The sequence below is a fragment of the Poecilia mexicana genome, unplaced genomic scaffold (assembly GCF_051168715.1).
Source record: "Poecilia mexicana isolate PSO_F unplaced genomic scaffold, ASM5116871v1 scaffold_15, whole genome shotgun sequence".
Classification (NCBI taxonomy): domain Eukaryota; kingdom Metazoa; phylum Chordata; class Actinopteri; order Cyprinodontiformes; family Poeciliidae; genus Poecilia; species Poecilia mexicana.
Window position 1 is genome coordinate 30,287,411 of NW_028263384.1, and position 12,250 is coordinate 30,299,660.

Here is a 12,250-nt window from a genome sequence, read left to right on the forward strand (position 1 = left end):
ACTCGGCGTCTTGGGAGATCAGAAACATCCAGTTTTTACTTCAGAGTGGACGAACATCAGACCGCCTGTCTCCGTGTGGCCAAGTACGAGCCGCCTCTTTTTAAAAACGATGATGTCGAAGCTGCGCCATGCCGCTATCCAGCACAGCGCATGCGCCTCACGCTCATAAATAACAAACATGGCGCCGTTCGAAATGATTGGTAGATCTGAGTCTCCAGTCCAAATGCAACGTGAAACCGGCATAAATGAAAAACAGTCCGTTTCTCAACCTCTGCTAAAGCTAATGTTAATACACGATGTATATCATCCCTGGTTTATTCTTAATATAGCTTTAGGATAATTTAGAGAAACACATTTTATAGATAGAGATAAAATTATTGGTGTCAATAATTCATTAAAACTCTTCACTCTCCGTTGTTTTTTGATCCATCTTTAAGTAATAAGTTTACCAATAAATTGCTTATTTGAATAAGTACAATGAAGATTTCTGAAATACATTTTCTTTATTTTTGATTAATTTATGCAAAGATCTTAAATATTCAGTTTGGATTTCATGTCAATCATAATCATGAGCTTCCTGTTCTGATGTTTGTGAGCCAACTGAACTTCCTGGTCGGGTCGCTGTGCAGATCATCGCCATGGAAACGGAGATCCTCGGCCTTCAGCCAGTCACATCCATTCTTCTGCCAACAGCAGGTCAGCATCGACTACAGCCAGTTTATATCGACACTGAGCAGACGAGTTCTGGAGAACCAGAATATTTTAGATCCGGTGATGAGATGAAAACCTGGATCTGATCTGAAGGATCCAGGAGATCCGGACTGGAGACATTCCTGATTCTTTGATTTTTTTTTTCTCAGATTATAATCTGAGCTGCAGAGCATCACTGATGTTTCTAGAACAGAACCAGACGGAGCGGCTGGGCTGGAGAACAGATCTTTATTTAGAAAAATAAACCGGGTCAACACGGGTCGGCATAAATACTCAGAACATTTACAGCTTCAGGATCACAAACAATATTTACTCTGCAGGTCTGGGAGGATCTAAAGTGACAGAACCACTCAAAGGTTCTGGACTGAAGGTTCTGTTCTGGCAGCCGGGCTCAGTAGGAGGTTCTGGTCCAGTTTTACTGACCAAACAAAAACCGTCCAGCAAACAAAGAGCAGAGAAACATTCCAGCTCCACTTCACACAAAGCAGCAGATCAGAGGCTGGACCGGAACATCCTGACCCAAACGGGGTCACATGACCCAAACGGGGTCAAAGGTCGTTCACCTGGAGCCCAAACCGCACAGTGACATCATGTGGTCTGGAACCAATCAGCTTCAGGAAGGGGTTCTGTTCCGGTTCAGCTGAACCGGCTTTGGGTTCCAGAACCAGAAAACATTTAAACATTCAGAACAATAAAAACAAACAGGAAAAACATCCCAAAAATACACAACAACAAACATGAACACCTGGTTTCCTCCCCTCAGGGGAACAAACCATGAGAACCCGACCCAGGACCGGTTCTCTTTGGGGTCAACTGGGAGTGGTTCAGTCGGAACCAACCAATCAGAGCAGAGGACACTTGTACAGGTATGCAGATGTTTTCTGATCAGATTGGCAGATAAATCTCATCAGAACCGTCCAGCTGGTTCTGCTGCCTCTCAGTTAATCCCGATCCGGATTCTGTCCTGACGTGTTTCTGTCTGAATCTGGAATAAATCGTTTAAAGCTGAACTTGATTTACTGACAGCTCAGCAGCGGTGGGCACTGCTAGCTAACAGGTCAGCTGTGCTAATGCTAATGCACCAACCATTTATATTAGTTCCATTAATGCTAAAGCGCTAATCATAAACATGAGTTCAGCTAATGCTAACATGCTAACCACAAGTATTAGCTTTGCTAATGCTAATGCACTAACCATGACTGTTAGTTCCATTAATGCTAAAGTTCAATTACAATACAGCAGCCAGTGGAAGCTAACATTAAAGCGCTAAATAAAACATTAACTCAGCTACTGGTAGATTAGCAGATTAGCGCCCACCACTGCAGTTTGCTTAGTTTTATTACTTTCACATCAAAAACTTTAAAACCTGGAATCAGATCTTTGGTTAAAACAGATCCAACATCATCCTGTGATGTTTATTTTATGGAAACAAAATGACTGACTGATATTATTTAGTTTAGGTCAACAGATCTCTTGTTTCTGCATTAAATAACTTTAAACTTGAATCATTTCTAAGCTCTGGTTTCATCTGCTGGGATCTGAGCCGGTCACATGACTGGTGGGCGGGGCTCTACCCTGGCCCCGCCCCCAGGATGCCGCCGGACGCTTTGGGCCCAGACGTCCGCGACCCGCTCCGGCCGATGGACAGGAAGGGGCTGGTCTCTGAGGTGATGACGATGCTGGGGATCCGGCCGATCTGTCCCCTCATCAGCTGTCCCTCTGAGGCGTCCCCGCTCTGTCCAGGGAGGCAGGGACATAGAGGTCAGCAGGGGGACAACATGGAGGACATACAGAGGTAGCGGACGGTCGTCTCCACTCACATTTGGGACGCTGCTGCGTTCACTGACTCCTCCCATGGACATGGTGTCAAACGACGACTGGAGGAGACAAAGAGACGAGATGTCAGCTGGACAGTCTGGGACAAACCAGAGACAGAGGACAGAGTCTCTGAAGTCCAGAAGGACGAACTGGAACAGGTCCAGATCCACCAGAGAGCCGGAACCAGGAGGTTCTGCAGGAGACGAGCGTCCTGTCAGGTCCAGGTTGGTGTCCTGAAGGACAACGTCCCTCCAGACGTCCCACAGCAGCAGACGGCGACGTTACAGAGTTCAGACGAAACAAATCTGACGTGAAGCCAGATCCAGATCCAGATCTACTCCAGACCCAGATCAGGCATTTTACCTTTTCAAAGATTCCTGAGTCGTGGTTCCTCAGTTTGGCCTTGAAGCTGGTCGACTGTTTTCCGCCCGGCGGCTCGGCGGTGTCTCTGCTGATGTCACAGGAAACCTGGCGACTCGCCGGCCGCGAGCCCAGGCTGGACAGGTCGGCCTCCGTGTCCGTCAGACCCTGCAACGGGAACGCTAACACTCAGCACCGCTTCCTGTCTGCAGAGGAAACGCTCAGCACTACTTCCTGTCTGCAGAGGAAACGCTCAGCGCCACTTCCTGTCTGCAGAGGAAACGCTCAGCACCACTTCTTGTCTGCAGAGGAAACGCTCAGCGCCACTTCCTGTCTGCAGAGGAAACGCTCAGCGCCACTTCCTGTCTGCAGAGGAAACGCTCAGCGCCACTTCCTGTCTGCAGAGGAAATGCTAAGCGCTACTTCCTGTCTGCAGAGGAAACGTTCAGCGCTACTTCCTGTCTGCAGAGGAAACACTCAGCGCTAATCTCACCGATTCGCTGTCGGAGGCGGAGGAGAGGCGGGACTTGGCAGCGCCGTGCCGGTATTGGCTGCTGATGTCGGAGCTCTGGCTGGTGACGGTGGAGCGGCGCGTCGACAGGAAGCTGCTGCTGGAGGAGCGAAGGTCGCGCAGACGAACGCACAGCAGCGCGCCCAGACACGGGACGTACTTGGCCAGAGCCAGCCTGGAACCACAGAAGACGAAACTCTGAGCCACTAACAACACCAGGTCCAACCAGCAGGGGGCGCCACCACTTGGATCCAGGCCATTAACCTGAGCGCTGTAAAAACTCATCCTGTGAGTTTAATTCATGCGCTCCAGTTAGCAGCCATTAGGATGATTCAGGTTTCATCCAGATTAACGTCCTGATCGATCCGATCAGCCGCCGCTTCACCGCGTCCATCTGGAGCATCATCTGACCCACTTCCTGTTTATCCCCCCACTCTGAATCGCAGCACCAGACCCGGCGTCTGAAACGGGTCAACATTTACACAAAACCAACTCAATTATTTAATAATTAAGTCAACAAGGAGTGTGTTGTGCTTTATGGGCGATTCAGAGGGAGTTTTACAGATTTAACACATTTTTACAATTAAATAAATATTAAATAATTAAGATTCTTGTTGTAAAGACGACACTGTAATATAGAAATAAAATAAATAGAGAAAAAAGAATCAAACCGAGATGCTTCTTAGGGTGGGGTGTACAAACTTTTTGTCATGTGGGCCAAAACGGTCTAGTCAAAGTACAGGTGGGCCAAGGAAAAATAAATAAAATAATTTATTTTATGTATTAAAAATGTTCCTATTTTTCAAATTATTTTAGGTTTAGTGAACAAATTTATTTCCAGTTATTAAACAAGATTTGGATCATTGGTTATATTTAGACAAGTTAAGTAAATAAAATAAAAGCTGATCTGGGTGCAGCAAAATCATGTTCTAGTAAAACTTTCTGGATAAACGTGTTATAAGAACCTGGTTATAAACAGTTAATTATGTTAATTACTTCTGTCGTACTTTGTATTTTGCATTGTAGGAAAATTATCTTGGTAATAATTTTACCTAGATTAAAAACAAAAAGTTTAATAAACAAATTTCTTGAACTGCTTATGGGGGCCAGAACAAATCACTCAAAGGGCCCCAAACGGCCCCCGAGCCACACTTTGGACACCCCTGTCTCAGGGCCTCCAGGCCAGCAGGGGGCCACCAACAGCACTGTACATTTAAAATACAACTTGTTGTGTTTAAAGAAAAATGTCAAAGAATTTAAAATGGATCAGAGTTTCGAATGTAAATTTATTGGAGTGATAATTATGCTAACCCAGCTAATCGCTAAATGCTAATGGTGCGTGGCGCCACCCTGCTGGCCCAGCGGGTCTCACCTGTACTTCGGGTGTGTGATGGCGTAGATGATGGGGTTGTGGATGGCGGAGGCCTTGGCGATGACAGCGGGGACGGAGTTCATGTAGGGGGTCAACATGTCTGCGTACCTGAAGCAGAGCCAATCAGAACGCCTCGTTAAGCCCTCAGCTGTGTCTGTCAGGCACCAATCAGAACGCCTCGTTAAGCCCTCAGCTGTGTCTGTCAGGCACCAATCACAACGTCTCGTTAAGCCCTCAGCTGTGTCTGTCAGGCACCAATCACAACGCCTCGTTAAGCCCTCAGCTGTGTCTGTCAGGCACCAATCACAACGCCTCGTTAAGCCCTCAGCTGTGTCTGTCAGGCACCAATCACAACGCCTCGTTAAGTCCTCAGCTGTGTCTGTCAGGCACCAATCACAACGCCTCGTTAAGCCCTCAGCTGTGTCTGTCAGTCACCAATCAGAACGCCTCGTTAAGCCCTCAGCTGTGTCTGTCAGGCACCAATCACAACGCCTCGTTAAGCCCTCAGCTGTGTCTGTCAGGCACCAATCACAACGCCTCGTTAAGTCCTCAGCTGTGTCTGTCAGGCACCAATCACAACGCCTCGTTAAGCCCTCAGCTGTGTCTGTCAGGCACCAATCACAACGCCTCGTTAAGCCCTCAGCTGTGTCTGTCAGGCACCAATCACAACGCCTCGTTAAGCCCTCAGCTGTGTCTGTCAGGCACCAACCTGACAAACCCACGGTTTGGTGAATGTTTGGTTCCAATAAAGTAGCAGTTCTTAAAGAGCGCCCTCAGCTTGTCAAAAGAGGAGGATTTTACTTGATCTAAGTTTTTTCCCAGTAATCCACTCATTTCTCGTGAAAGTTTGATCTTTTGTAGTAAAAGCTGCATCTGCAGCTAAAATCCTCCTGAAGCTCAGGCCTTCTGCTGGACTGAACATTAATGCAGCGCAGGGCCGATCTGGTGATTAATTATAGATTAATGACTGAATAGAAAAACGTGATTAACAGGAGATTCTTCCAGAATGAAGCAGGTGAAGCGAAAACTGAACTGGGAGTTTGGTGGAAAAAATGTAAACACCAAGATTTTTTCATCTTAAATGCAAAAAGTACATATTTATTATTCAGTTTGGTTTAGTTATTGTTCTGACTGTTTTTCTATTTTTTTTATTAAATTACCCTGATAGTCCTGGTGTTGATTGTGTTGAATCAAAACCCAAACCAAACCTGCTTAACCCTCATCATCTTCTTCTACCTTGACTCAATTTTCTCAGAGTCTGAGTATTTGACCGTACTCCTCAGACCGGGTCACAGAGTAACAATGCTGATGGCTTTTATTAAATGTAATGTGTCACCAGAGGCTGTTTGACCAGCTGGGCTCATGACAGGGTCCCGGTTTGTTAAGTCTCTAATTTGCTATGGAAATCTTTACTTTCTTACCTGAAAACTGACCAGAAGACTTTACTATCACTGCTTTGGCCTTAGATAGAAACTGTATAAACCATCTTCACTTTTCCTCAAGCTTGATTTCAGATGTTTCTTAAAATGATCACAAATATGATGATTAATTAAAACATACAGGTATTCCTCCACAGAGCTGTGCGTGTGTGTGCGTGTGTGTGTGTGTGTGTGTGTGTGTGTGTCCTACCCTGCGAAGGCGGTGAGGGCGACGGCGGAGTACGGCGACCAGGACACGACGTACAGCAGGATGACGATCAGAGCGATCTTCGCCATTTTCCACTCGTTCTGCAGCCGGTGGAAACTTTTCACCGCATCCCGAGAGCTGCTGAGCTTCCCCACCGCCCTGCACACACACACACACACACACACACACACACACACACGGTGGGTCGCCGGGTCTCCAGCCCCACAGCACCTGAACAGAACTGGGACCGACCGGTTGGTGGAGCGGATGGCTCTGAAGATGAAGACGTAGCAGTAGATGATAATGAAGAGTGGCAGGAAGAAGACGAAGATGAAGAGCAGCATGGTGTAGGCCCGCACCGAGGGGGTAAAGGTCATGTAGTCCCAGGTACAGGAAGTGAGGAGGCCTTCAGGTACGTAGGCACCTGGAGAGGGTCAGGGAGGGAGTCACATCAGCTCAACCAGCATCTTAGGATAACTTTGTTTCCAGAGTCTTCATTATTTGATTTGCCGTTTCTTCTTGTTTTCTTTATTTCAGATATTTAAAATGTCCTCCACTTCCAGAGTTAAATATTCATTAGAATATAAAGTTTATTCATCTTTCAGAATCGGACCTTTCATTATTTTGTCATATTACAGCAAACAGGTCTAAAAACAACATTTATCACAAAAACTTCTGGGACGATTTATCGTCTAGTGACAGGCCGAGTCGTGATGACATCATCATCGTGATGACGTCATTGTGTGTTCTCACTCCAGCCGAAGAACGGCGGCAGGCTCCAGCCCAGCGAATACGCCCACACCGCCAGCAGGATGAGGAGCGCCCGTTTCCGTGACAACGCGCCGATGGAGGTCAGAGGGCGCGTGATGACGAAGTAACGGTCGATGGCGATCACCATCAGCGTGATCATGGAGCAGATCCCGAAGAGGGCGCCGCAGAATGCATAGAGCTCGCAGCCTGCAGAGGAGAAGAAGAATGACGGATCAGTTGGTTCTGGAACCAAACACGTCTCTGGACTCAGGGAGGCCGATGGACAGGAAACAGGAAGAGATGATTAGAACGCAGCAGGAACCAGTGAGGAACCAATCAGGAACCAGTGAGGAACCAATCAGGAACCAGTGAGGAACCAGTGAGGAACCAGTCAAGAACCAGTGAGGAACCAATCAGGAACCAATCAGAAACCAGTGAGGAACCAATCAGGAACCAATCAGAAACCAGTGAGGAACCAATCAGAAACCAGTGAGGAACCAGTGAGGAACCAGTCAGGAACCAATCAGGAACCAGTGAGGAACCAATCAGAAACCAGTGAGGAACCAATCAGAAACCAGTGAGGAACCAATCAGAAACCAGTGGGGAACCAATCAGAAACCAGTGGGGAACCAATCAGAAACCAGTGAGGAACCAATCAGAAACCAGTGAGGAACCAGTGAGGAACCAGTGAGGAACCAGTCAAGAACAAGTGAGGAACCAGTGAGGAACCAATCAGGAACCAGTGAGGAACCAATCAGGAACCAGTGAGGAACCAATCAGAAACCAGTGAGGAACCAATCAGAAACCAGTGAGGAACCAGTCAAGAACCAGTGAGGAACCAGTCAAGAACCAGTGAGGAACCAATCAGAAACCAATCAGAAACCAGTGAGGAACCAATCAGAAGCCAGTGAGGAACCAATCAGAAACCAGTGAGGAACCAATCAGAAACCAATCAGAAACCAATCAGAAACCAGTGAGGAACCAATCAGAAACCAGTGAGGAACCAATCAGAAACCAGTGAGGAACCAATCAGAAACCAATCAGAAACCAGTGAGGAACCAGTCAAGAACCAGTGAGGAACCAGTCAAGAACCAGTGAGGAACCAATCAGAAACCAATCAGAAACCAGTGAGGAACCAATCAGAAACCAGTGAGGAACCAATCAGAAGCCAGTGAGGAACCAATCAGAAACCAGTGAGGAACCAATCAGAAACCAATCAGAAACCAGTGAGGAACCAGTCAGGGGAAGCGCTTCTAGTTTGTCGCCCCCTGGTGTTCTGCCTCTGTAACTGCTCTCTAACCGGCGCCATGTTCAGCTGTCAGTTCTGTAACCATGGCGACCAAATGACAAATATCTGGCAGAAAATTTAGTCTGAGAATCCAGAAACTGCTAAAATCTTTTGAAATTACTGAAAAAATAATCCAGAGTCATTTATGAGACATAAACTCCACCACTCTGTAGCGCCCCCTGGTGTTGGATGAAGGGCCCTCCCCTGGTTGCCATGGTTACCTTTCTCTCCAAAGATCCACCTCTTGTTCATGCTGGTGGTGAAGAAGACGGGCGACTGGGTGAGGCACATCAGCAGGTCGGTGACGGCCAGGTTGATGATGAACATGTTGGCCGGCGTGCGCAGGCTGCGGCTCCTGCAGGAAGCACAGAAATAAAGTAAATAAACAATAACATGAAAATGCAATACAAAATTAACAAAATAAATTAACCACATTTACACAAATAAAATTAATTAAAATTTTAAACAAAAAAAACAAATACATATACAAATAAAAACTAACAGAACTATAAAGAAATACATAAATAAATGAAATAAAAACTTTTCTTGCATCATATTAATGCACATTTATGCCAGCAGGGGGCGCGTCTACGCTTTAGGGAAATATTTACAGATTTAAAAGGTTTTGAAAATATTTCATGTTTCATTTGGTTTGAATAATTTGGTTTTTAACAGTTTGTTTTTAATGAACGTTCTCAGTCAATCATCTGAACTTCTTCATATTCAGCAATTTTTGGCTGAATTTAAATGTTCTGACCAAATCTGGGCCAGAAATCCTCAAATATTTATCATTTCAAGAAATAGATTAAAATTTATGTTAAAACTGAATACAGAGGTTTGATGTTGAACTGAGAAAACTACAGAAATGTATTTACAACAAAAATAATGTAAACTTTACAGAATGGATAAAATAAATATACATTTTTATTTTTAAGATCAAAACTTGATATTTTTTCGTTAAGTTATTTTTTCCCAGGTATGCTGTAACATTTTTGGTGTTGATTTAGCCCCGTAGTTCGAGGTTAAATTCAGGATTTCTGCCAAATCAGTTTTAAAAGTTTATCTGCAAAAATAAAATATTTCCTTGAAGATAAAAAGACACAAATCAAACCAGATCAATAACACCAGATCTGATCAATTTTTATATTTAGATACATTTATTTTAACTCTTTTCATAATTTTTTTAACTTTAAAGATGTAAATGTAACAGTATTAATGTGAATATTTCAGGTTTTCAGTTTGTTTCTGGGTTTCTGTTTTAATTTCAGGATGAACTCAGTTCGTGGATCTGATGAAAGGATTCTGGATCAGAACCATCAGAATTAAATCTGCTGGTTTTCCTCTAAATAAACGTCGGATCGATGAAGCGGACGTCAGAAACCGGGCCGGACTTCCAAGGAGGACGGATCGAATTCGCCGATCGAATCGCTCCTTAAAAACAAAGATGTTCGCTGAGGAGAGATGGATGGGCTGGGTCGATAAACAGAGGTGACTCTTTAACAGAACAAACACCTGTTCATCAACACACATAGGCGTAAATCCCAGGGAGGTTTGGGGGGTCCAGACCCCCAAAGTCTTGGAAAAGTCTAGAATTGTCCCCCCAAAACAAATCATTAAAGAAACGTTTGCATTTAATTAATCTCAATATGAAATGGCAAAAGAAACAAAAAACGAACTAAATCTGCCATTTATCTCAGAAAAAAATATTTTTTTTAGGTCCCCCCCCACCATTATTAGAACAATGGTTCAGTCCAAAGTGTAGGAGGAGCAACAGCGCTGAATTAGAGCCACTGCAGAGAGGAGCTAGCTGTTAGCTGTTAGCTGTGGCTCCGCAGCACAAACATAAAACATTTAAAAATATAAAATATTTAAAAAACATGCAACACCTTTTACTTACTTTCTCTACTCAATAAGAATAAACACATTAACAATAAAAATCCGACTGCAGTTCGTTATTTTCTTACTTTGGCTGAATCGTGATGAGCTACCTCATTAGCTAAACTGCTACACTGCTTTCAGAAACTTAAGCTTTTTAAGTTTAAGTTAAAGGTAGCAAACATCTCATTCATATTTAACTCTTTAAGTTTTAGTTAATTACAAGAGTTTGAAACGGGAGGAAGGGGCTGAGCAGGTGGACCAGCTCAGAGTGGGAGCCGAGAACAGATAGAAAAAAAACAAAGTTATGCCTTTATTTCTCATTGTCTTCAATATAGAGCCTTTAAAACCACAAAATAAAATCTGAATATTTTTCTATATAAACTTTGGTGCTTTAAATGTTATGTTTAAGTTATGATACTTCAGATATTCATTTATATCTGCTTATTTGTTCTCAGTCATCCAGGATATGCCATAATTTAAAAAAGGCTTAAAAATAAAGCAGCTTAACAAGTTATAATTTAAATAGGCCATAACTTGTATTGGGAGCCATTTCAATAAATCAATGTTTATGGGGAACTTTAATAGTTACTCATTAAAGCGTTTTTTCTTTAGAACCTTACATTTTTGCAAAGGAGTAGCAGAGATCAGATCAGTCAGAATGAACAAAACTCGCATAGAAGCAACATTTAAATTTTAGTTTAGTTTCTCAGTAGGCTGCTTACTGAGAAAAACACGTTTGATGTGCATCACTAGCCATTTTTGGTCCTGCAGCTTGAATGTGGTTTAAAAACTCTTTAAACATTTTACGTTACATTTCACTGTAACTTTGCCGACCCCCCCTCCCAAAAATTGGTCTTAAGAAATGTTCCTGTTTATGGTTCCCCCCAGTAATGAGATGGATCTACGCCCTTGCCAACACATCTCTGATTTCCGGGCTTTTTCTTGAGGAATTTTTCTGTTGTGAGAGAAAAATTACTCCTTTTAATTTTCACAGATAAATTCCTTCAGATCTAAGCTCTTCTTTTTTTGGTGAAAAAAATTCTCCAAATTTAGTTTAAATTAAATAATTTCAAAATGAGAAACAAAAAAAGTCGCTCAGCCAATTGGATTCAGGAAGATTATTAATTTTTTTTTCTTAATTTAATAGGTAAGTAAAAAAATAAAGTTGTGGCAAATGCTAAATTCTTTTTCTATACTACCTTTGTAGAACAAAGAAAAAACATTCAGCTTCCTGTTTTGCAATGTAATTATGAAATTATTAGTTTATTAAACCAAGCAGGTGATCACAAACGTTTAAATTAAAATGTAACAACGTTTTGATGGCCTTCATTAACCACTGGACAGATTTGGCCATATTTGGTCGCGAGAAATGTTCTCTCTACCTGCTGAAGGCGTAGATCACCAGGAAGTTCCCGACCACGCCCGTGACGCCGATGGCCAGGATGACAGAGCCGATGGTGTAGTGGGCGTGGTCAGGGACGTCCACAGTGGGGAACGGCTGGGGGGGCGGAGCTGGCATCGCCACCTGGAGGAGAAACACAGCGTTACAGCTAGCTGAGGCTACATCGCCACCTGGAGGAGAAACACAGCGTTACAGCTAGCTGAGGCTACATCGCCACCTGGAGGAGAAACACAGCGTTACAGCTAGCTGAGGCTACATCGCCACCTGGAGGAGAAACACAGCGTTACAGCTAGCTGAGGCTACATCGCCACCTGGAGGAGAAACACGGCGTTACAGCTAGCTGAGGCTACATCGCCACCTGGAGGAGAAACACAGCGTTACAGCTAGCTGAGGCTACATCGCCACCTGGAGGAGAAACAGCATCAAAGCTAGCTTCATCTAGCTGAAACCTTCAGGCTGTCAGTCGAAGTTTAGTTTTTTTCAGTTGGTAAACTTCCTGATCAACAGATCTGATCGTTACTCTGAGGAATCTGC

The 12,250-nt window shown here is 44.1% G+C and overlaps 1 protein-coding gene across 1 annotated transcript; it reads right to left on the reverse strand.

Moving 5' to 3' along the window:
* Positions 1-925: 925 nt before the first annotated feature.
* opn4a (opsin 4a (melanopsin)) lies at positions 926-11,879 on the reverse strand. Its single transcript, XM_088013339.1, has 10 exons — positions 11,697-11,879; positions 8,658-8,791; positions 7,152-7,355; positions 6,651-6,822; positions 6,402-6,557; positions 4,773-4,880; positions 3,383-3,575; positions 2,893-3,057; positions 2,532-2,588; positions 926-2,446 (listed from the first exon to the last, which is right to left on the reverse strand). The coding sequence occupies exons 1-10, from the start codon at positions 11,831-11,833 to the stop codon at positions 2,282-2,284; spliced, it is 1,491 nt and encodes a 496-aa protein (XP_087869465.1). The 5' UTR covers positions 11,834-11,879; the 3' UTR covers positions 926-2,281.
* Between the last annotated feature and the right edge of the window lie 371 nt (positions 11,880-12,250).

Excerpts from the sequence above, each read along its gene's own strand:
- opn4a (XM_088013339.1), bottom strand. The coding sequence starts at position 11,833 with ATGCCAGCTCCGCCCCCCCAGCCGTTCCCCACTGTGGACGTCCCTGAC. Across the intron at positions 8,792-11,696 it reads GTGATCTACGCCTTCAGCAG|GAGCCGCAGCCTGCGCACGC; the intron begins GTAGAGAGAACA and ends TGCTTCCTGCAG. Across the intron at positions 6,823-7,151 it reads GCCGCCGTTCTTCGGCTGGA|GTGCCTACGTACCTGAAGGC; the intron begins GTGAGAACACAC and ends GACCCTCTCCAG.